This window comes from Tachypleus tridentatus, unplaced genomic scaffold (assembly GCF_004210375.1).
Source record: "Tachypleus tridentatus isolate NWPU-2018 unplaced genomic scaffold, ASM421037v1 Hic_cluster_1, whole genome shotgun sequence".
In the NCBI taxonomy this organism is placed as follows: domain Eukaryota; kingdom Metazoa; phylum Arthropoda; class Merostomata; order Xiphosura; family Limulidae; genus Tachypleus; species Tachypleus tridentatus.
The window spans coordinates 11,278,417-11,302,124 of NW_027467777.1; the positions used below are offsets into that span (position 1 = coordinate 11,278,417).

Sequence of the window (23,708 nt, forward strand, 5' to 3'; positions counted from 1 at the left end):
TGATCTAGATAATACTTTAGCGGGAAATGAAAAGGTTTATTTTCAATCAGCTATCTAATTGCTCTTTCTTTCTGGTAAAAGATGTTCAAGGGAAATTTATTTTACCATTATTCCAAACCAATTGTTTTAAAATTTTACTTGAACTTTAGAAGTTTATACAACTGTAAAAAGTGTCAGATATTGAATAAAACAAACAAACAAACAAATTCGAAAACCACGGATGTTTTTTTTTTTTTTTTTGTTTACAATTTCTAGTGCACATACACTGCTGGCCAAAATCTTAAGGCCAATGAACATAAAGAAAAAATATGCATTTTGCGTTGCTAGACTCAACCACTTATTTGAGTAGAGCTTCGAAAGATGAAAATAAGAAAAGGGAAAATAATAAAAAATTTTTTTTTAGTATTTAATAGAGAAAATGTGAACACTATGAAATTAGTCTAAATACTAGTTAGTCAAAAGTTTAAGATCATATTAAAAAGAAGACCTAAACAGGGTAGGAAATGCCCAACAAGAGGTCTCAGTAGTGAGTTTCACGGCCGTCATTGCGAATATCTCCAGACATTCGCTTTGGCATGGTCGATATAGCGTTTGTAGAAGGCTGGCTGGAATGTTATTCGAAGTGGTGAATATGGCTTCACGAAGATCATGCACTGTTTAAAATTGACGTCTATTTCTATAAACTTCCTCGCCATCCACCCTAAACATTTTCAATGGGGTTCAGTTCGGGCGAACACGCTGGATGGTCCAAAATAATCACGTTATTTGCCATGAAAAAGTAATTTGTCCTGCGGGCATTGTGGATTGTAGCATTGTCCTGCTGAAAGATCCAGTCATTTCCACACAAGCGAAGGCCTTCAGTCAATATGGATGCTCTCTCCAACATGCCAATGTAGCCAACTGCTGTTTGACGCCCCTGTATAACCTGAAGCTCCATTGTTCCATAGCAGGAGAAAGCACCCCAGATCATGATGGAACCTCCTCCACTGTGTCGTGTAGAAAATGTCACCGGTGGGATATTCTTTTCGTGCCAGTAACGTTGGAAGCCGTTTGGACCATCCAGATTAAATTTTTTCTCACCAGAGAATAAAACCTTCGTCCACTTTTCTACGTCCCATGTTTGGTGCTTCTTAGCAAAGTTTAACCGAGCTGTTTTGTGGTGTGGAAGGAGGTGTGGCCTTTGAAGACGTTTACAGTTTTTAAAGCCTTTCTCTCGTAGATGCTGTCTTATTGTTCTTGAGCTGCATTCTGCGTTCGTAAGGGCCTTAACCTGGTTCGACGATCAGCTGGTGTCTTGCCGGACAACCCATCGAATCCTCTTGCTCAACGCCAACGAAATTTTCTTGGGTCGACCACTTGAAATTCTTGTTCTGTATCCCTCAGGGTCTTTTAAGAAATTTGCAACAGCAGTTTTACTACGCCCAATCTCACCAGCAATGGCACTTTGAGAGAGACCTTGCTTTTGCAGCTTGACAATTCTGCCACGTTCAAACTCTGTCAACTTTAACCAAAGGCCCACTTTTTTTACCTTTGCCATGTTTTTACCCAATGTAACACAAGAGATATCAATGGAAGATGTTGACAACACTAATGCTTGAACACAAATGACTAAATTTCTTTACGTGTTTACCGATTAACGCTTCGTTTCAGTATGGTTTTAAACTTTTGACCAGCTAGTATTTAGGCTAATTTCATAGTGTTCACATTTTCTCTATTAAGTGCTAAAAGGTTTTTTTTATTTTCCCTTTTCCTATTTTCATCTTTCGAAGCTCTTCTCAAATAAGTGGTTGAGTCTAATAACGCAAAATGCATATTTTTTCTTTATGTTCATTGGCCTTAAGATTTTGGCCAGCAGTGTATTTATTAGATGACGGACTTGTGGTGTCGTCTTGATTCTTCTTCCCACGAAACATCACTTAAATGGAACATTTGTCACCATATAAAATACGCTATATGTTATTACAATTTTTACTCAGCGAATATCTTCATTCTAGGAATTTTTCAGTCGATTACCAGTTGTTTTTTTGTTGTTTTTTTTATCCTTCTTCCCACAAAACTTCACTTGAACGGAACATTTGTCACCATATAAAATGGGATGTATTTTGTTATAGGTTACTTGACGAATGTCTTCATTTTATGATTTTTTTTCGATTTATTACCAGCATTTTTCCCAGAGAATGAAAACTTTTAATTATGAATAAACTGAGTAGTTTATCTGGTATTCCATTTCCTTTTTACTTGACTGTTTAGATGGCGCTATATTGTTTACCTATCACAAGAAATGAATAAAAACCTTGAGGATTGTTTGTGTGGGAGCCGTTATGCGAGTTAATAGCAAGAAGTGTTTTGAAATGTTACGTATCGTATGTCAGTCGTGTAACAAATGAAATTTCGTTATATTAAGTGAGTTTCATGTTTGGACAAACTAAAAAGTTTGGAGAAGTGTTACTGTTAGGATAAAAAAATGGTATATTCATTACTTGCGTTATGGTACTTTGGGCCGGTTGTCTCGTGTATTTCTGTCGGGCTGTTTATGTTTCTCAACAAGTTGACAAGCCAAGTCACACCCTCAGTAGCTAGGAGGTCACCGTTACTTCAGTGGAGATGGAGGAACATCACTGTTTCTTTAATACATTCCTTTACAACGGGACTTGCTTCCATATTGTGGTAAGAATGTTTTGACAGTAAAGTAATATATAAAACAAAGCATTTGTTTTAGTCTTAGAAAATTAGAATATTACATCTCTCTGTTATGTCGTGCTCAGTGTATATTCCATGTTCTTTTGTGCTGTTGTGTTATACCATTGCAAACTGTTATTAGTATTAATCTAATGTAATATTTCAGTTTTTACCTTATATTCTTGCAGTGACTTTATTGGATATGCAACATCAAGATGGTTGTGTGTCGTGCGGATAAAACAACCTGAAGGACAAACTGTGTTATTAACAGCAATCATAGTTTAACGATTTTCCACTTTCTTTAGCTCGGACTGTGGTAATCCAAACTATCACATAATGTCCATGGATGTGCTCTATTGGACCTTTATTTTACTTACTATAATTCGAAGCAATCCATTAAGAAATGCACGAGATATAGAATCCCCAATTTTGACTAAATTTTTTCCCTTTTTTTTCTTCGCACCGAAGATACAAAATTTTATTTGATAGAAAAACATACTTAACTTTTATGGATTGTAATTTGTTTTGTTTTTTTTTTAGATCTGCTGCATTGATAAATTTTTACTACCTACAACTGAGTTGACACTAAACAACAGACACATGTACATAATTATTATACAAAAACTGCTCAAAATTTGATAAGTTTTGCACTCACCTACATAAAATCAACGGAGTTATTGGCAGAAATTTTTACAGCTTCACCTAAGAGAAAGTAAAAAAAAAAAGTGTATCATTTTTTGTTGTTATCCCGGTAAAAACTATTGATTTTAAAACAGCAAAACTAGGCTGAAAGGACATGCATGAATTTTGGTTATTAGATCAAGCAAACTAGATTATCAGTTCTAGCTCAGGTTTTTTTACATTTTAGGTGTGTTTGATTAATAGCGTAAGAACCCACAGATGTCCTTTTGAAATTGGTTGTTGAAATAAATTATTAATAGTGTGTTGAAAACAAAATTAACTAAAACACATGTATATGTGTACATAACTAGGTAGAAAGCTTACCTTTTGAGTTTAAGGTAATCAACTGTGATGAAATCCATTAAGTGTTAATAACATCGTGAAGTTCAAAACTAATTAGAACATTATAATCATGAAATGTCAGATTAGTAACAAAGAAAACTAATAAATTAGTTCAAAATATTAAATTATATATTTTAAACACATTTGCTTTTAATGGGCATGATATATTTGATACACCATTTATCAGTAAATAACCATATTCATTTTGAAATCAAATGTCCTGGTAGTATGCCATTTATCAAAATTAGCTGATCTTGTGTTAATTTAAGTGTTTAGTTAAACTAATATGAGAAACAAATCAAAATTCCATTGTTTCTTTAGATAAAATTAATGGATCCATTGGATTTATGCCCTTTACCTACTGTAAATATTTATGGACATCTTTTTATTTACATGTTTTGTTATTTTGTTAAATCCTCTAGAAAACTAGATCAGAATCTAGGAAAATCTGACTTCTCTACTACATGTACAGTAATGTATCTTGACTAATCTGTAGAAATAGCACTTGAGTAATGGTGTATGTCGTGTGAAATTTGTTTTCGTTATAAACTTGCACTAGTTTGACTCACTGATATTTTTATGTTACAGGCATGAACACTGATAATAATTGTAAGATAAAATGCAATTTGGTATCACATTATCATCTTGAATTTACAACTATATTATTTAACACTGATAAACTTTGGTTACATAACAAAGACAGATTCAATCAATGAAAACTTTTGAAATGGACCTTGTATCTTGTACAAGATGTAAGAGAAGATACTATCAAGATGTTTTAAGTTTGTGAAGTCTTATTTCTTTTGTTTTGTAACTGCTGTCTGATGAATTTAATATTCCTGAACATAAATAGCTAACGTTTTTAGGAGGTTCAAAACATATACTTACAAGATTTTCTATCATTTCTCGTATCCGTTTAGTGATTTCAAAGGTCACCCTGCAGAATGTAATTTTTGCTGATAGCTTGTAATAAAAATATTCAAGTATTACTGTTCAACTGTACCATATTTTTTTCAAAATGCATTAACATGAAATACAGTTGCTGTTTAAATTATAAATGTTTTTTGCTCTCACCTGATTTCTATACTGATCAAAGAACTGTGTGAGGCTATTTGAATTATTAAGTGATTATAGTTTGTGCATATTAGCTTCTAAAGTATATTTTGCTGAGACGTTGGTTGTTTAATGAGACATTATTTTCTTTCCACTTCTCCTCCTATTTTATTTGCATAGAAACTTCAATTCAGCCATGTTTAATTCTTGGAGTGAGCTATTATACGTGCAGTGCAAGTTATTCAGTAGCATTTGAAAGGTGTAATTTCAATGTATAATGTTTAGAAATACATGTATGAAGTCTGCTCAGATCCAATGTTTAGCATATTGTTTGGGCCTAAAAGTTTGTTTTTGTACGTACATTTAACTAATCTAAATGAATTTATGGATGTAAAATGATGAGAGAATGCATTCTAATCTTTATAAGAATAATGAAACATATAGTTAGTTGGATATACTGATTGCCAGGTCAATGTTTTAGTTTTCTTCTTATCAGAAGCTAATATCTATTTACATTGTTAATGTAGTATCTACTTACATTGTTAATGTTATGTTAAACAAAACAATTTCCATTATGTTGGTTCTTCCAGTTTCTATGAAGTTCCAAAAAATGGCTGAAGATATGATTGAAATCCACACTAATAAATCCCATCTTCTGGTTGCTTTCTCCACAGGTATCTAAACTATTTTAGTTTTCCTTTTTCATATATATATCTAGTTATTGTGTAAAATTAAATGCAGAAAGCAGTGGCGAAAAGATGACTGTAAGGTAATTGTATATTTTGAAATCTGATGTCAGATGGGCCTTATTATATTTTCATGTTAAATGTTCCATCTGAAACAGTTGAAAGATTTCAACTGCTTGTTACTACTTGTTGATCCTACAGAATTATCCTTATGCAGGAATGATTGAAATAAAGCTTCTCTAGCCATGAGTGTCATGCCAACACAGACCTAGTACAAACATATGGAAACCTCTTCCAAGTGGTCATTTTTTCCTGTACGAAAGAACTCTTGAAATATTTCTTTAATTTGAACATCCAGTCTTTTAGACAGACATCATCACTGTGGTGTGTGTCTCAGAGCTCTTTTCATCATTAATTTAAAACATGGGATAATAATGAAACTTGAGGAATCCCTGGACAGCCAAAATGTATTAGAATGTGATTCTTTGGATATCATTTTCTGTATTCCATGTTCTGAGGTAAAAAATAACTTATTCCTATGTACTTTTAGATTTTTAAACATTTGGATATTTTGTGTGAAACAAATGTAGGCATTACAAGTTATCAAAATATGGGATTCCAATTAGTGTCCCTGGAATTCTACACATTATGGGAACAACTGTTCCTACCCTGAAGAGTGACACTTTTTTCAGTCATTTAATAGTTTTCTAGTACATGTAGTTGATCGTGGAGTTTGTACGAGGCTGTTATTTATTCCTGGAAACAAGTTGGATCATTACGTATGAGTAAGTAACATTTTTCAACCTCTTGAATAATTTATGGGTACTTGTTCATCTTGTGTCTAATTTTATCTTATGCTTGGACTCTTTATTAGTTTATACAAAGATTTGAACTAATGTACACTAAGGATCATATTTAAAAGGACTCCCTGTGTTTCAGCAGTAAGTTTAAGGCTTATAACTAAATATTAGGTTTCAATATATGTAGCACAAACATCACAGATAACACCTAACAACAAACAAACTGTTTTGGTGTTTAATGAAATAACTTTAATAAAAGCAGGGTGTTGTTTATGAACCAGGTCTTTGAAGGAGAAACCTGAATAACAAGTACATTGTTCAGAAATAAAAGCCATTAATTAAAACTTAAAACAGTTCATTAAGATATGTGAATGCATGGTAATTACTGCTTACTGTTAATTCAAATGTATGATTTTATGCAAATATAGATAACGAATTGTCCTGAGTTTTTGATGTACACATGATATTGTGTATTGTAAAAATATGGCCACATTGTTATGTATTCAGCAAAAAACAAAACAAAAAACCCAAAATTGTAACAGTAAACAATGTGGTCAGTATCTGGGTCGAATAATGTTTAATTTTGTCACTTTTGTTTAACTATTGATTTATTGTGTTTTGTTATCTTTCTTTACACACTAAACAGCTTTATTTTAAACTTTTCATACTGTGCAACAACTCGTGTTATCTGTTTGTTCCAGGTGGAATAATAAATTATCTTGTTAATGATAAAAATGAGGGTACATACTGATGCTTTGTTGTGAGATAAACTCAGTATTAGAAACCTAGCAAACAGCTAGTTTTATCAGGAACTGTCTTTACAAAACCCATGGATTACAAGAATCCTCTGAATAGTCATTTTATAAGTAATGTGGGGTAGTTAACCACTGAAAACCCTCTTAAGTTAGATAATTGTTGCATATGAAAAAGGAACAATGATAAATAGTTTTATTTTACTTAAAAAAATAATTTAATGTAATAACACTTGAAGTCCATAATGTTAGTCGAAACAAGCTTTATAGTTGATGGAAGTGTGATGTTAGTTCTTATATGTATCTTGTTTGTTTTCGTGAGGAATATGTTGTACTTGTGTTTTTTTGTGTGTATATACACCAATGTTTCTGATCACGTCATTCTAATAACAATTTTCAACCATACTGGGAATTTCAAGTTTGTCATTTGAGAACCAGTTTGATTGTTTTTAAATGAAATATTTAATTTCAGGGTTAAGTTATTGTTGAATGTATACAGGTGAGCTCTTAGATACTGTTTGTAGCAATGTGTTTAAAACTTTATGGTATGTGAACACTATTATATAAATTTTCTTGTTTATTTATAGCTGAGTTACAACAGATATGAAAAACTAGTCAACACATGTAAGAAATAACTACTTGATACTTACAAATAAAAATAATTAAGCTGTTATTGGGCACGTCGTCTAACTCTGAATGTTTTCACCCTTTAAGTAATATTTCTATTGATAAAAGTAATGTTTTCTTTTCTTGTATAATTTCAGGGTACTTTATTTATGATTTCATCGACATGAGCTCAAATCACCGCTGTCGTAACTCGTACGAACTCATGGTTCATCATGCCTTTGTAAGTTGCATTGTTTGTTTTGTTATGATTTAAGTTCATGTACAAGATATTTTTAGCATTATTGGAAGGACCAAAAATAACACCTCCCCATCTACTGCTAAAAGTGGCACAAGTTACGGAAATGTAGAAGCATCTATTAATGTGTTTATCACTTGCTTTACTGTTTACTACTCAGTGTATTTCTGTTAACACAACATTTGGAAGACATGTCTGTTCAACTATTTTGCAAATAACCTATAAAGAACACACAAAAAGAAACATTTGTTTTAAAAATTTATGATAATATTAATTATTCACCTTTTTAAATACAAAACAAATTTCTATACATCTGAAATTCATAGTCCTGTAGTTAAAAAGGAATACATCTAATTTCATCCTTTTCATAAATGTTAACTTACAGAAAGTTTAAAGATTTCTAAAACTAAATCTATTGAATTGTGGTTTAATTTGTTTGAGATAAAATTGAAATCAAGAAAATATTTTGAAAATGAGTAAAAGTAATCGTAGAAACTACATAATGTTAAGTAAATAACTGTGGCATGAAACGTAAGAGAAGATAACTTAAATGGTCCGGCATTTAACTCGTAATATGAAGGTCACGGGTTTGAATGCCCATCCAACAAATGTGCTTGTCATTTCAACTTTGGGAGCATTGTAATGTGATGATCAATCGCAGTATTTGTTGGCAAAAGAATAGCCTGTGGTGGATAGTGACAACTAGCTGCCCTCCCTCAACTCCTTTACTATTAAATTAGGGACAGATAGTCCTGTGGTGGATAGTGACAACTAGCTGCCTTCTCTCTACTCCTTTACTATTAAATTAGGGACAGATAGTCCTCTGGTGGATAGTGACAACTAGCTGCCTTCTCTCTACTCCTTTACTATTAAATTAGGGACAGATAGTCCTCTGGTGGATAGTGACAACTAGCTGGCTTCTCTCTACTCCTTTACTATTAAATTAGGGACAGACAGTCCTCTAATGGATAGTGACAACTAGCTGCCTTCCCTCTACTCCTTTACTATTACGTTAGGGACATATAGTCCTCTGGTGGATAGTGACAACTAGCTGCCTTCCCTCTACTCCTTTACTATTAAATTAGGGACAGATAGCTCTCTGGTGGATAGTGACAACTATCTGCCTTCTCTCTACTCCTTTACTATTAAATTAGGGACAGATAGTCTTCTGGTGTATAGTGACAACTAACTGCCTTCCCTCCACTCCTTTACTATTAAATTAGGGACAGATAGTCCTGTGGTGGATAGTGACAACTAGCTGCCTTCCCTCTACTCCTTTACTATTAAATTAGGGACAGACAGTCCTCTGGTGGATAGTGACAACAAGCTGCCTTCTCTCTACTCCTTTACTATTAAATTAGGGACAGATAGTCCTTTGGTGGATAGTGACAACTAGCTGCCTTCTCTCTACTCCTTTACTATTAAATTAGGGACAGATAGTTCTCTGGTGGATAGTGACAACTAGCTGCCTTCCCTCTACTCCTTTACTATTAAATTAGGGACAGACAGTCCTCTGGTGGATAGTGACAACAAGCTGCCTTCTCTCTACTCCTTTACTATTAAATTAGGGACAGATAGTCCTTTGGTGGATAGTGACAACTAGCTGCCTTCTCTCTACTCCTTTACTATTAAATTAGGGACAGATAGTTCTCTGGTGGATAGTGACAACTAGCTGCCTTCCCTCTACTCCTTTACTATTAAATTAGGGACAGATAGTTCTCTGGTGGATAGTGACAACTAGCTGCCTTCCCTCTACTCCTTTACTATTAAATTAGGGACAGATTGTCCTCTAATGGATAGTGGCAACTAGCTGCCTTCCCTCTACTCCTTTACTATTAAATTAGGGACAGATAGTCCTCTGGTGGATAGTGACAACTAGCTGCCTTCTCTCTACTCCTTTTCTATTAAATTAGGGACAGATTGTCCTGTGGTGGATAGTGACAACTAGCTGGCTTCTCTCTACTCCTTTACTACTAAATTAGGGACAGACAGTCCTGTGGTGGATAGTGACAACTAGCTGCCTTCTCTCTACTCCTTTACTATTAAATTAGGGACAGATAGTCCTTTGGTGGATAGTGACAACTAGCTGCCTTCCCTCTACTCCTTTACTATTAAATTAGGGACAGATTGTCCTGTGGTGGATAGTGACAACTAGCTGCCTTCCCTCTACTCCTTTACTATTAAATTAGGGACAGATAGTCCTCTGGTGGATAGTGACAACTAGCTGCCTTCCCTCTACTCCTTTACTATTAAATTAGGGACAGATAGTCCTCTGGTGGATAGTGACAACTAGCTGCCTTCCCTCTACTCCTTTACTATTAAATTAGGGACAGATAGTCTTCTGGTGGATAGTGACAACTAGCTGGCTTCTCTCTACTCCTTTACTATTAAATTAGGGACAGACAGTCCTGTGGTGGATAGTGACAACTAGCTGCCTTCTCTCTACTCCTTTACTATTAAATTAGGGACAGACAGTCCTGTGGTGGATAGTGACAACTAGCTGGCTTCTCTCTACTCCTTTACTATTAAATTAGGGACAGATAGTCCTTTGGTGGATAGTGACAACTAGCTGGCTTCTCTCTACTCCTTTACTATTAAATTAGGGACAGATTGTCCTGTGGTGGATAGTGACAACTAGCTGCCTTCCCTCTACTCCTTTACTATTAAATTAGGGACAGATTGTCCTGTGGTGGATAGTGACAACTAGCTGCCTTCCCTCTACTCCTTTACTATTAAATTAGGGACAGATTGTCCTGTGGTGGATAGTGACAACTAGCTGCCTTCTCTCTACTCCTTTACTATTAAATTAGGGACAGATTGTCCTGTGGTGGATAGTGACAACTAGCTGCCTTCCCTCTACTCCTTTACTATTAAATTAGGGACAGATTGTCCTGTGGTGGATAGTGACAACTAGCTGCCTTCCCTCTACTCCTTTACTATTAAATTAGGGACAGATTGTCCTGTGGTGGATAGTGACAACTAGCTGCCTTCCCTCTACTCCTTTACTATTAAATTAGGGACAGATTGTCCTGTGGTGGATAGTGACAACTAGCTGCCTTCCCTCTACTCCTTTACTATTAAATTAGGGACAGATAGTCCTCTGGTGGATAGTGACAACTAGCTGCCTTCCCTCTACTCCTTTACTATTAAGTTAGGGACATATAGTTTTCTGGTGTATAGTGACAACTAGCTGCCTCTCTCTACTCCTTTACTATTAAATTAGGGACAGATAGTCCTCTGGTGGATAGTGACAACTAGCTGCCTTCTCTCTACTCCTTTCTATTAAATTAGGGACAGATTGTCCTGTGGTGGATAGTGACAACTAGCTGGCTTCTCTCTACTCCTTTACTACTAAATTAGGGACAGACAGTCCTGTGGTGGATAGTGACAACTAGCTGCCTTCTCTCTACTCCTTTACTATTAAATTAGGGACAGATAGTCCTTTGGTGGATAGTGACAACTAGCTGCCTTCCCTCTACTCCTTTACTATTAAATTAGGGACAGATTGTCCTGTGGTGGATAGTGACAACTAGCTGCCTTCCCTCTACTCCTTTACTATTAAATTAGGGACAGATAGTCCTCTGGTGGATAGTGACAACTAGCTGCCTTCCCTCTACTCCTTTACTATTAAATTAGGGACAGATAGTCCTCTGGTGGATAGTGACAACTAGCTGCCTTCCCTCTACTCCTTTACTATTAAATTAGGGACAGATAGTCTTCTGGTGGATAGTGACAACTAGCTGGCTTCTCTCTACTCCTTTACTATTAAATTAGGGACAGACAGTCCTGTGGTGGATAGTGACAACTAGCTGCCTTCTCTCTACTCCTTTACTATTAAATTAGGGACAGACAGTCCTGTGGTGGATAGTGACAACTAGCTGGCTTCTCTCTACTCCTTTACTATTAAATTAGGGACAGATAGTCCTTTGGTGGATAGTGACAACTAGCTGGCTTCTCTCTACTCCTTTACTATTAAATTAGGGACAGATTGTCCTGTGGTGGATAGTGACAACTAGCTGCCTTCCCTCTACTCCTTTACTATTAAATTAGGGACAGATTGTCCTGTGGTGGATAGTGACAACTAGCTGCCTTCCCTCTACTCCTTTACTATTAAATTAGGGACAGATTGTCCTGTGGTGGATAGTGACAACTAGCTGCCTTCCCTCTACTCCTTTACTATTAAATTAGGGACAGATTGTCCTGTGGTGGATAGTGACAACTAGCTGCCTTCCCTCTACTCCTTTACTATTAAATTAGGGACAGATAGTTCTCTGGTGGATAGTGACAACTAGCTGCCTTCCCTCTACTCCTTTACTATTAAATTAGGGACAGATAGTCCTCTGGTGGATAGTGACAACTAGCTGCCTTCCTCTACTCCTTTACTATTAAATTAGGGACAGATAGTCTTCTGGTGGATAGTGACAACTAGCTGGCTTCTCTCTACTCCTTTACTATTAAATTAGGGACAGACAGTCCTGTGGTGGATAGTGACAACTAGCTGCCTTCTCTCTACCCTTTACTATTAAATTAGGGACAGATAGTTCTCTGGTGGATAGTGACAACTAGCTGGCTTCTCTCTACTCCTTTACTATTAAATTAGGGACAGACAGTCCTGTGGTGGATAGTGACAACTAGCTGGCTTCTCTCTACTCCTTTACTATTAAATTAGGGACAGATAGTCCTCTGGTGGATAGTGACAACTAGCTGGCTTCTCTCTACTCCTTTACTATTAAATTAGGGACAGATTGTCCTCTGGTGTATAGTGACAACTAGCTGCCTTCCCTCTACTCCTTTACTATTAAATTAGGGACAGATAATCCTCTAATGGATAGTGACAACTAGCTGCCTTCTCTCTACTCCTTTACTATTAAATTAGGGACAGATAGTCCTCTGGTGGATAGTGACAACTAGCTGCCTTCTCTCTACTCCTTTACTGTTAAATTAGGGACAGATAGTCCTCATGTAGCATTGCATGTAATTCGAAACCCAAGTAATGAATATAAATTTGTTTTGCCCTTTTCAGGGTTTTTATATAATTTGATTACAACCTAAGTGTAATCTTCTCATTACAGCCACCTAACCATGCACTAGATGGCACGACAATAAAGTTCTTTTTATTTTTGTGCTTTGAAAATTCTAAAATTAAAAAGACTGTTTTTTGTTTTCTCTTTATCCAAAAACAGATTTAGTGAATTTATTTTTTGTAACGTTGAAAATACAAGACAGTGATTAGAATCTGTGAGTGTTGTCTAAGTTTGCCTTTATCTGTTATAGTCCTAGTAAAGAAGTCTTGGTGTTTGTTCTCTGAGCAAGAACAGTACTTAATGTATAAGTGATGCAAAAGTGTACAATAAATTGTTGAACACCAGAATTATAGCATTGTTTTCAAACATGTGAAAGATTATAAATGAATACTGAAGCTATTAAAGTGAATTTACACTAAAAAATATGTGAAAACAGTTGGTAAAGATGCAGCCCATGAAACAAAAATTGTTATAATAATACTAGTATGGTATTACATAATTATAATAATAATTTGAATTACATTATTTTCTGTTCTTGTTGTTGTTTTAGCACAAAGCTACACAAAATGTTATTTGCATGGTGGGGAAGTGACTCCCTGATTTTATTAGGGTAAATCTGTAAACTTGCTACAAGGGGTCTATTGTTTTCTCAGTAGGCTTTTTTGGTTAATAATTGAGCTGAACAAATTTACTGTATTAGAACAAATAGTATTGCTTAGTGTTTTTATATCCTCCTTATGATTTAGTGTCTTAAGAGTATATAGAGCAGTTATGTGTACATATGTAATGTTTAAATTATTAAAGTTTTATAATGATGTTGTATCACACCTGTTACTACTAAATACAGTGTGCTGAAATAAAGATATTTAAACCCTGTTTTGACACTGGTAAATCTAGACTTAAATTGCTAACACTTCTGGGGTTTGATCCCTGTGGTGTACACAGCAAATAGCTCAACATGGCTTTGTTTTAAGATAAAAAAAAAAAAGCTAATTTGGGTTTTACAAGTATTTCATTTGGCACACAGATGGTGATTAATACCATGTGAAGTTGGAAGTTAGTTTCTATATTAGTTTTGTAGAATAAAGAAATAAATATATCTTTTTGTTACTTATAAAGTGTGCATTAGTAATAATGTTAGGACTTGTTTTTCAGTTTTTAGATCAATTACTAACACATACTGTTTTGACAGCACTATACTATAAAGTTTTACTCACATTCTGTTAATAGTTCTTGTAAATTTGTATTTTTGTAATTAAATTGGAAGAGCTGGACTTGGTTTAAATGTATTTCTCTTCTGCTAAGTGTTTGTTTATGAATATGTTAAAGAAAACTGAGTTGATAAGTACATATTGCTGTGATAGGTTTTGACTAAATTCTGTTTTAGTATTGGATTATAAATGACCTAAATGAAGGATTATTATTATGCTAATAGTTTTTTAATGTATAGGTCATCCTTTGTTTTGGGATCACCGTATGTACAAAACTATACGTAGGTTATGCTTTAGCTGCTCTACTTGTGGAAGTAAATAACATATTTCTTCATCTGAGACAGTTGATGGTTATAGTAAGCATCAGCAAGAGTAACCCTTGGTATAGACTGAATAGTCTTGCAAACCTAGGTGAGTTTTGTTTGTCTTCTGTACAATCCAGGATAATTTTTAGTATCAAATCTGTTCTCTTTCAATGTTTACTTCTACAGTCTTATTTATGAAAGGAGGCTTCTTTCTTTAATATGGTTAAATTTTTTTACTTATGAAAATTTAATGGGCTTTTGTCTACATGTTTAACCTTTTAAGTTTTTGTTTACAAAAATCAGTATTGACATTTTCTGTAATTGTTTTTTTTTATTATTGTTTGAGATGTTTTTATTTCACAAAGTGTCAAATATTTTTATGTAAGGTTACATTTTGTACTGTAGTGTATCATTTATGTTAACTTCATAAGGGACATGATGAATAAAGCAATTAGAATGATGAATTATACAAAATGCTTAAGTTAAAACAATTTTTTGGCTAGAAACCATATCTTTCTATGACTGTTGAGCAAGGCCATAATTAGGAATATAAATAGTAGTTTTGTTAAACCAGTAAACATGCAGTCTGTTTCTATGGAATCACTGAGAATTATTTATAACAAGTTCAGAATATTGTTGAATTGTGAAATGGTTAGTCTGTCTGTACAGAGAAATATTTGTTATTAACAGAGTATTCCAACAATTCTCAAACTGTTAATGCTTGACAAATAAACAGAGTATTCCAACCAGTGATGTCGAGAAAACCCACTTGTAGAGAAATATATATGCAAAAACGGCTCATTTGGGTTGAGAAAATATTTTACATAGAAGAGCGAACAATGTTTCGACTTTCTTCGGTCATCGTCAGGTTCAAAAAGAAAGAGGTAACTGACCGGAAGCTGATCACATGTTTGGAAGGGGTTGTGTAACTGAGTGTCGGAATGTAGGGGGCCGTGTTAGATGTTTGAATATACAATTTACAGAAGTTCCAACCACTGAAGCCTGCAAGATAGCCTTAGAACTCTATATCCGAGACCCTAACCCAACTATAGACATTCCCAGCAACCAATTAGCAACCCTCATAGAATTCACCACAATAAAGACAAACTTCATGTTCAACAACCACAACTATATACAAACAAATGGCCTAAGCATTGGCAACCCAGTATTGCCAGTTCTAGCCAATATTTTTATGATGCAAGTTGAAACACAAGCAATTAACACAGCATTACATCGACCACTATATTGGAACAGATATGTAGATGACATGGTTGCGGGATTCACATCTACAGAACACACACTTAATTTTTTCAATCACATTAACTCTATACATCCCAACATTAACTTCACATGTGAACAGGAAAAAAAGCTATCGAATATCATTTCTTAACCTCAAAATTACAAGAACCGACACACAATTCAAAACAGAAATCCACAGAAAAATCACTCATATTGGACTATACATTCCTTGGGACTTGGCACATGAAACAAAACAAAAACTCAGCATACTAAGAAACCAAATAAACACAGCCATAAAACAATGCTCGCCAGATAAAATTAACGATGAATTACACAAAATAAAACAATACTTCATCAACATCAATACGTTTCCTCCACAAATCGTAGAAAACCATTATACGCACACACCTGGACAGAAAGCAAAATCAACCAACAAAAATAAATATCTCACGAAACAATATACTGCTGCATACCATATATTCCCAACATCAGCAAAAAATAACCAACATTTGGCAAAAACTAGTGACAAAATATGACATTCCAGTTAATATCAAATTTATTCAAAAACCAGGCACAAAACTGAGGTCTATACTATGTAAAAACTACACTGACAAACACCACACCAACATTATTTACAAAATACAATGTGATAACTGCCACGACTTCTATATTGGAGAAACAAGTAGAAAAATGGAAACCAGATTCAAAGAACATAAGTCACCTTCACACGTTTTCGAACACTGCAAGTCAAATAAACACAACATAACCATAGAAAACACTCAAATACTAAATAAAGAAACATACATAAACAAAAGCAAAATTAAAGAAGCTTTACTTATACAACAACTTAAATCCAAAGTAAACCAATATAAAGGAATGCCTTTATACCTATATTAATACAATAAAATAAATAAAATTGTATATTCAAACATCTAATACCGCCCCCTACATTCCGACACTCAGTTACAGAACCCCTTCCAAACGTGGTCAACTTCCGTTCAGTTACCTCTTTCTTTGTGAACCTGACGATGACCGAAGAAGGTAGAAACGTTGTTCGCTCTTCTATGTAAAATATTTTCTCAACCCAAACGAACCGTTTTTGCGTATATTCCAACAATTCTCAAACTGTTAATGCTTGACAAATAAACAGAGTATTCCAACAATTCTCAAACTGTTAATGCTTAACAAATAAACAGAGTATTCCAACAATTCTCAAACTGTTAATGCTTAACAAATAAACAGAGTATTCCAACAATTCTCAAACTGTTAATGCTTAACAAATAAACAGAGTATTCCAACAATTCTCAAACTGTTAATGCTTAACAAATAAACAGTGTATTCCAACAATTTTCAAACTGTTAATGCTTAACAAATAAACAGTGTATTCCAACAATTTTCAAACTGTTAATGCTTAACAAATAAACAGTGTATTCCAACAATTTTCAAACTGTTAATGCTTAACAAATAAACAGTGTATTCCAACAATTTTCAAACTGTTAATGCTTAACAAATAAACAGTGTATTCCAACAATTCTCAAACTGTTAATGCTTAACAAATAAACAGTGTATTCCAACAATTCTCAAACTGTTAATGCTTAACAAATAAACAGTGTATTCCAACAATTCTCAAACTGTTAATGCTTAACAAATAAACAGTGTATTCCAACAATTCTCAAACTGTTAATGCTCGATAAGTGCTGCTGGAGAGATGTACATATATGGATTAGTTTATTTCTAGCTGTGTTTAACCTTTATTGTAGCTTAGTTGTGTTCAGAAACGTTCCCATCTTAGACAACGTGACTTGATGTTTATTTTGTTGTCTGCATTAACCATTCCTTTTCTTCAGCTACCTTTATTCTGTTCAGAGTGGTGACGCTGGCCTGGATGACTCGTTGGCTCGTGGTACACAGAGAACTCGTGCCTCTGTATGCATATACTTGTGGGAGTATCGGCCTTGCTGCCATTGTACTGATGAGTATTGTACTTTTCTTTAGACTATTAAATAGTGATTTTGGGCCCAAGCGTAACAAAGAAGGAGACATTCTTACAAGACCAAATGAAGCGTTCTCCCTGGAGCTTACCAAAAAGAAAGATTAAATTAGTGGTCAAATCCATAACCAACTGCTCTTCCATTGTTATTAACATCTCGGGTGTCAACGTATTCTACTGACTTAATTGTTTACTCTTGCTTGAAAATCATTTTTTATCTCTCTGTGTGTGTGTGTGTGTGTGCAATAAATAATTATTTTCTTTAAAATTTTAAAATACTTTTAGAAAATAACTAACAGTAAGTTTTGTTCAGTTTGAATGTCTGTTGCTTGATGTATTATTTTGTTGGTAAAATATACCTAAGAGTTATAACTTGTACATGTTTTTATTAAACATCTTTGTTAGTTGTCTTAAGCTAAATTTATAATTCACTGAGCCTGAAAGTAAAAACTCTTTTACTTCTATGATGTTATGTTGTTGGTGTTGTGTACATTTCTGTTAGGTTTGGAAAGCAGTCTTAAGTCGTTCTAGTTTATAGTTTGTACCTTAACTAACCAGTGCATCATGGCTCCAGATGAACTAATAACCTGCATAGAAAATACTTCTGTATAGCATCTGCAATGTAAGATAAATTGAAAAGGCTTAGTAGGTGGGATGGAATGTTCTCTCATGTCTGCATGCTCTTGTGCCTTTAATACTAATTTAAATGCATGTTCGAACAGTTAACTATTTTGTTTGCAGGACAAATGTAAAGGAAGAGACTTGTTGTTTTACTAACTTTAGCAAATTAGTGAGGGATAGGCTATGGACTGAAGATTAGTTTGTAGTAGTTCAGTATAAGTTGGTTGTAAGGGGCAGCATTTTACTAGAGTTTAAAAAGGGTTTTGATGATTGACTGAAAAAAGGTGAAGAGTAAATCTAAACATATCTTTGTATTTTTTCTTGTAAGGGTGGATATGAAAGGACAACCTTGAAGAACCAGATGTCTGTGTGTTATGCTAAACACAATAATCTGTTACTTTATTTAGAATAGTCTTGCTTAGATAGATTTTTAATGAAAGTAACATAGATCCATTGTAACAAAATTTAAGGTAATTTTATTAATTCAGAAATATTTATTCTACAGTGAATTTTGATATATATTTTTATTTAATGAGAAATTTTTATATCGTAAATTATAATAACAAAGTTTGAAAAGTATTTTTACAAATAAGAGATGCTATAAATTTTGATAAACAACAAAGTCGGAGTATAAAAAATGTGTAATGATATATCTAAGAGTTTCACATAGAAAGGTGGTTGACACTGTATTTGCTACACTTTCATGTAGTAGTCATGACTTTCTTTCATCATTAGAAATATTCTTGTAAAACATTTTTCGCTGTATCTAAATATATAGCTTTCTACTGTCTTTTAAAAGTTACCCTATACAACCAAATTACGTTTTTACGATGCATAGTGACTATATGTAAGGAGTTTCAAGTGATTTGTGGATATGAAAAATTATTTCAACTGTGAAATAATGGTAAATGCTAAACTCTGGAAGACAAGTTTTATAATGTATCTCTAATACTTTTGTATAATGTGTGGAACATGCGTGTGAACAGTTTTTCATTTTGACACTTGTACAGGATCGTTTGTGACTTAAGCTTTAATTGTTGGTGATGCTGAATATTGTTTTGATAATTGTGACAATTTTGAATAAGAGAAAAAAAAAATGGTTAAGACTATTTTCTTAAAAAAAGAGATTAAAACTCTTCAGACTAACCTGAAGCTGGCTGTAGTAAGTTTGAGATGTACACTTCTTGTTTTTCACAAACTCCGTGCACGTGAAATGAAAACCTCACCTTTTCTATCATAACCTTGTGTAAGATCAATCAGTCAGTCGTTTTAAGTGCTGTACTCCAGAAGTAACAGCAGTATTATGTAGAAAACTCAATTGAAGCTTCAAATAACCCATTAACAATTCTTTTAATTGAACTACTTATTAAGTTATTAGAGATGATATTACATATATTCATGTAACATGATTTGTCAATTGAAGCTTCAAATAACCCATTAACAATTCTTTTGATTGAACTACTTATTAAGTTATTAGAGATGATATTATATATATTCATGTAACATGATTTGTATTTTTGTATTTAAAAATATTATTTGAAGGTTGTACATCTCAAAAAAAAGACAGTTTGACTGTTTGTCAAGTGAATTCTGGCCTGTCAGAGTTAAAATGTACTGTAGTGATGTCATAAGAAGTGAAAGCTAGTAACATACTTGTGTCGAAAAACTATTTTAAATGGTCAGTATAAAATTTTGGACAGTTTTACTTATTTTTTACCAAAGTATATTTTTAAAATATGCAGTGGTTTTTCCATTTTTATCCCAGTCTTGCAACTACAAACTGTATATTTTAAAGCAGTCTATATTTACACAAGTGTTACAGTTTGCTACTGTATTTTCAAACTTTAATTGTTTTTATTCCAACATAATATCAGTACAACTGTTTCTGTGGCCTTGTGTTGGATAAAAGAATTTTTAAAAGATGTTAGCATGTGTACCATGAAAGTTAACTGAAGTTTACTGGTATATGCAGACAAAGTTATTACAAAACTTCTTTATTGGAAATGTAAAGTACCATTACTGTATTTTTTATTGTGAGAGAGAAATATAATTACAGCGACTTTTTTAAATTCTCCTTTTGCGGAGTAACTAAGTGCTAAATATAACTACTATTATTATGTTATCACTTAGTCTTATATATTTTTGTGGCACTATAAATATACATTATGCTTCAAAGTTTCAGGTAAATCATTTATCCTATTTTGATACAGTATTACTAGAAAAACTACATTAAAAAAAAAGAAGATACGATGTTAAGTGTTCTTATGCTAACCCTTGTTAGTAAGTAAAGTCTTGGTATACCTTGTTTAGTTTTTAATAAACTGCCCTTTATATAAGATACGATGTTAAGTGTTCTTATGCTAACCCTTGTTAGTAAATAAAGTCTTGGTATACCTTGTTTAGTTTTTAATAAACTGCCCTTGTTAGTAAGTAAAGTCTTGGTATACCTTGTTTAGTTTTTAATAAACTGCCCTTTATATTTTGAACTTGGCTCAGTAGGTCTCGCCTCAAAGGAAACTTAACATTTCTAAATGCACTGTAAGTTTACATTTACACAAATGAGAAGATTTTCTATTTGTGTAAAGTGAGTAATGAGCCAAAAACAGTGCAGCAGCTGATCTCACTGAAACAGTCAAGTCAAAGAAGAATTATTTTATAATGTGACAGTTCACCCAACTCTGGTGAGAACAAAACAACTCTTATAAAAATGTCTTTTTATGCTTTGTCACATTTTTTTTTGGCTAATGAAGATCTGGTTAATGATTACAATTTCAAAGCAGGAAGAAAGTGAATATTTGTGTTATAAAGTTGTTGTCATACTGTTAAATAAGGTGGTCCTGAAACTGTTTTGCCCATGAGCTTGCCTCTTTAGAAGTGGCCAAATTTTCACTTTTATTTATTAGTAAAGAAAGTCTATTTTTGTGTGTGTGCATGTATTATTTTGGTTTAATATCAATATGTAACCTCTTTAACAGTACCTGAATTTAGTTCGTTTGATAACTTTAACTTTTGTTGTCTCTTTTCGTCATTATTGCACAGGTTATTTGTTTACCATGTTTTTATTATGATAAAGTGATTTGACTAACCTTGTCAAGTTACATTGTTCAGTGTTTTATCAACATTCGCTTTGCATAAATTTGACTTAATTGTCAATACTAAATGTGATATTACTTTTATATTTTCAGGTTTGTAATAAAATATATTTATGATGTGCTAAAAAATTCGTAGGCCCCTAGAGTCTTGATAAAACTGAAATAGAAACCATATTATTAGCACATCATGAATATATTACCATGTAAGGAACATGAACCCAATTCAGATAAGTATACTCTTATATTTCCTAATATAAGTATTTTAGGTGATTTAAAGCTAAAGTACCTACATGAACACTTAACCTTTATTAACGGACACCACATCCTGTCAAAATACATTGTTGGAGCTAAAATCAACGATGCCATAGCTATTCTCTTCCCAAATATGTCTGATTTCTTATAATTCACTTTGGTACAAATGACCTTAAACAATGTGATAAGACTACTGAAAACTGCTTCTCAGAACTTGAAAACACAATAACACATCTTCAGCCTCAGACTACACATTAGAATGGCTATTTCTTGTGTAATACATAGACACGTGAACAAACACACTTTCAGTGATTTCAACACAAAAAACAACTCAACAAGAAAATTCAACATTTTAATGAATTAATCAAACTTTTTTTATGTAGACTCAACTCCCAACTTGCCTTCATTAACCACACAAACCTAATACCACTCGCTAATTTCCTTGCACAAGATGGACTTCACCTCAGCTTCTCAACTTGGCTTCAAATATTGTATTTCCTGCAGCATTCTTCCACTCTTGTCTTCTAAGTTACCCCAATCATCTCCCATTCTTACTTCTAATAGTTCTTCTACTGTCCCCTGTCCAAATTCCACATTTCTTTCTATCTTAGAAGCTACCAGATCCCGCAACAGCACTTCTATCACTCGGTGTACACAATAAAAAAAACTCGCTTACTGTCTCACTGTGATCCTTCAAGTTCTGCTGGAAGAGTAAACAAAAAACCCCCAAAACATTACATTCCCCAACTAACATTATTCTTACACTTCTGTTTGCTCTGGTTTACCCATGAAACTTTTCATTCCTATATCTCCAAAACCACACCAAGTCACTATCAATATAACAAACCCCACATATTCTATACTACAGTCTTCACCAGTCGATCAATCGCATGTAAAATTACCTTCGTCAGAAAACAGCAGTCTTTCATCTTTTACTGTAAACTCTCAGCATGACCAGCAATACACTCAACACTCTGAAAGAGATGGTTACTTTCCTTCTCTTTCACTTATTCCAATACCTGCCAACATTTGGCATGAATCAAGTGATGAACCACTCAGTTACAGTAGGAAACAACTATTTCAGAAACTTAAACTCGCTGAGAAATGACAAAGCATTATCAATATGCCAAGTTGCTAGCACATAACGTAAAATACAGAAACAAACCTCAGTCTCTCACATTAAAAGCACTGATAACAATAGGAGCACATAATAATAACTTGTGCAACAGATCCTTGAAAACACCTCCTTATAACTCAATAATATCACTAAAATATTCTGTCAAAACTGTCGATATTCTAGATGTAGAAATCCCCCATTATTATCATCCATACAATCCTTCGAGGAAGAAAAAGAAAAACTGCAAAACTTCACAAATAAAACTAATACGTTCGAAAAGAATAACAAAAACCAGCTTTCTACTAACAACACCAATACAAAAAAATTCTTCTTACAGCATTCCTTTTTATCATAAAGAAACTACCATGACATTAAATAATCTCGTAAAAAGCACAAAACTCCCTCTATCTCCAACTGAACAGACTAAAAACACTGTACTCTAATATGCTTAAACCTTCTTAAACTAACAAATATGTTGAAAATAACAGCAACCACAAAAACATGCAAATAACAATCATGAAATATCTCTAGCATTGTTAATTGCTCAAACATAACTCTCTCTGAAGTCTCCTTAGTAAAGGTCTCAACTTCTGCCCAAATGACACCTGTATTAATGAGTCTGAACTTCTTTCATGAATTCTCCAGGAAATTAAGACATCGTGAACTTTTTTACAACAAACCCCACCCAACTGAAAATCAACATACACCTACCTTTAAAGAAAAGTATTGATGGACACCTCCACCCAACAGAGAACCATGTGTAGAAATCTGTGTCAAAGCTATATAAAAATGACATAATACAGACCTTAAAATCTTCTAAGCAATGTCCTAATAACATTAACCAAAACGAAAGAAATGCTTTAAATAATCTTAAGTTAAATAACAATATCATAGTAAAGCCAGCAGACAAGGGTGGAGAAATTGTTACTCTTGACAAAAATGACTGTCATGGAAGCCAACTAGAGGACATTAATTCCTATAAACAACTCTCATACAATCCTA

General features: G+C 33.6%; 1 protein-coding gene across 1 annotated transcript; it reads left to right on the forward strand.

Moving 5' to 3' along the window:
• The first annotated feature begins 2,240 nt into the window (after positions 1–2,240).
• LOC143241779 (TLC domain-containing protein 2-like) lies at positions 2,241–22,947 on the forward strand. Its single transcript, XM_076485010.1, has 5 exons — positions 2,241–2,667; positions 5,346–5,429; positions 7,758–7,840; positions 14,330–14,501; positions 17,482–22,947. The coding sequence occupies exons 2-5, from the start codon at positions 5,351–5,353 to the stop codon at positions 17,730–17,732; spliced, it is 585 nt and encodes a 194-aa protein (XP_076341125.1). The 5' UTR covers positions 2,241–2,667; positions 5,346–5,350; the 3' UTR covers positions 17,733–22,947.
• Positions 22,948–23,708: the final 761 nt, after the last annotated feature.

Coding starts and splice junctions, on each gene's coding strand:
- LOC143241779 (XM_076485010.1), top strand. CDS start 5,351: ATGAAGTTCCAAAAAATGGCTGAAGATATGATTGAAATCCACACTAAT. Junction 5,430..7,757: donor TCTGGTTGCTTTCTCCACAG/GTATCTAAACTA, acceptor GTATAATTTCAG/GGTACTTTATTTATGATTTC. Junction 14,502..17,481: donor GAATAGTCTTGCAAACCTAG/GTGAGTTTTGTT, acceptor CCTTTTCTTCAG/CTACCTTTATTCTGTTCAGA.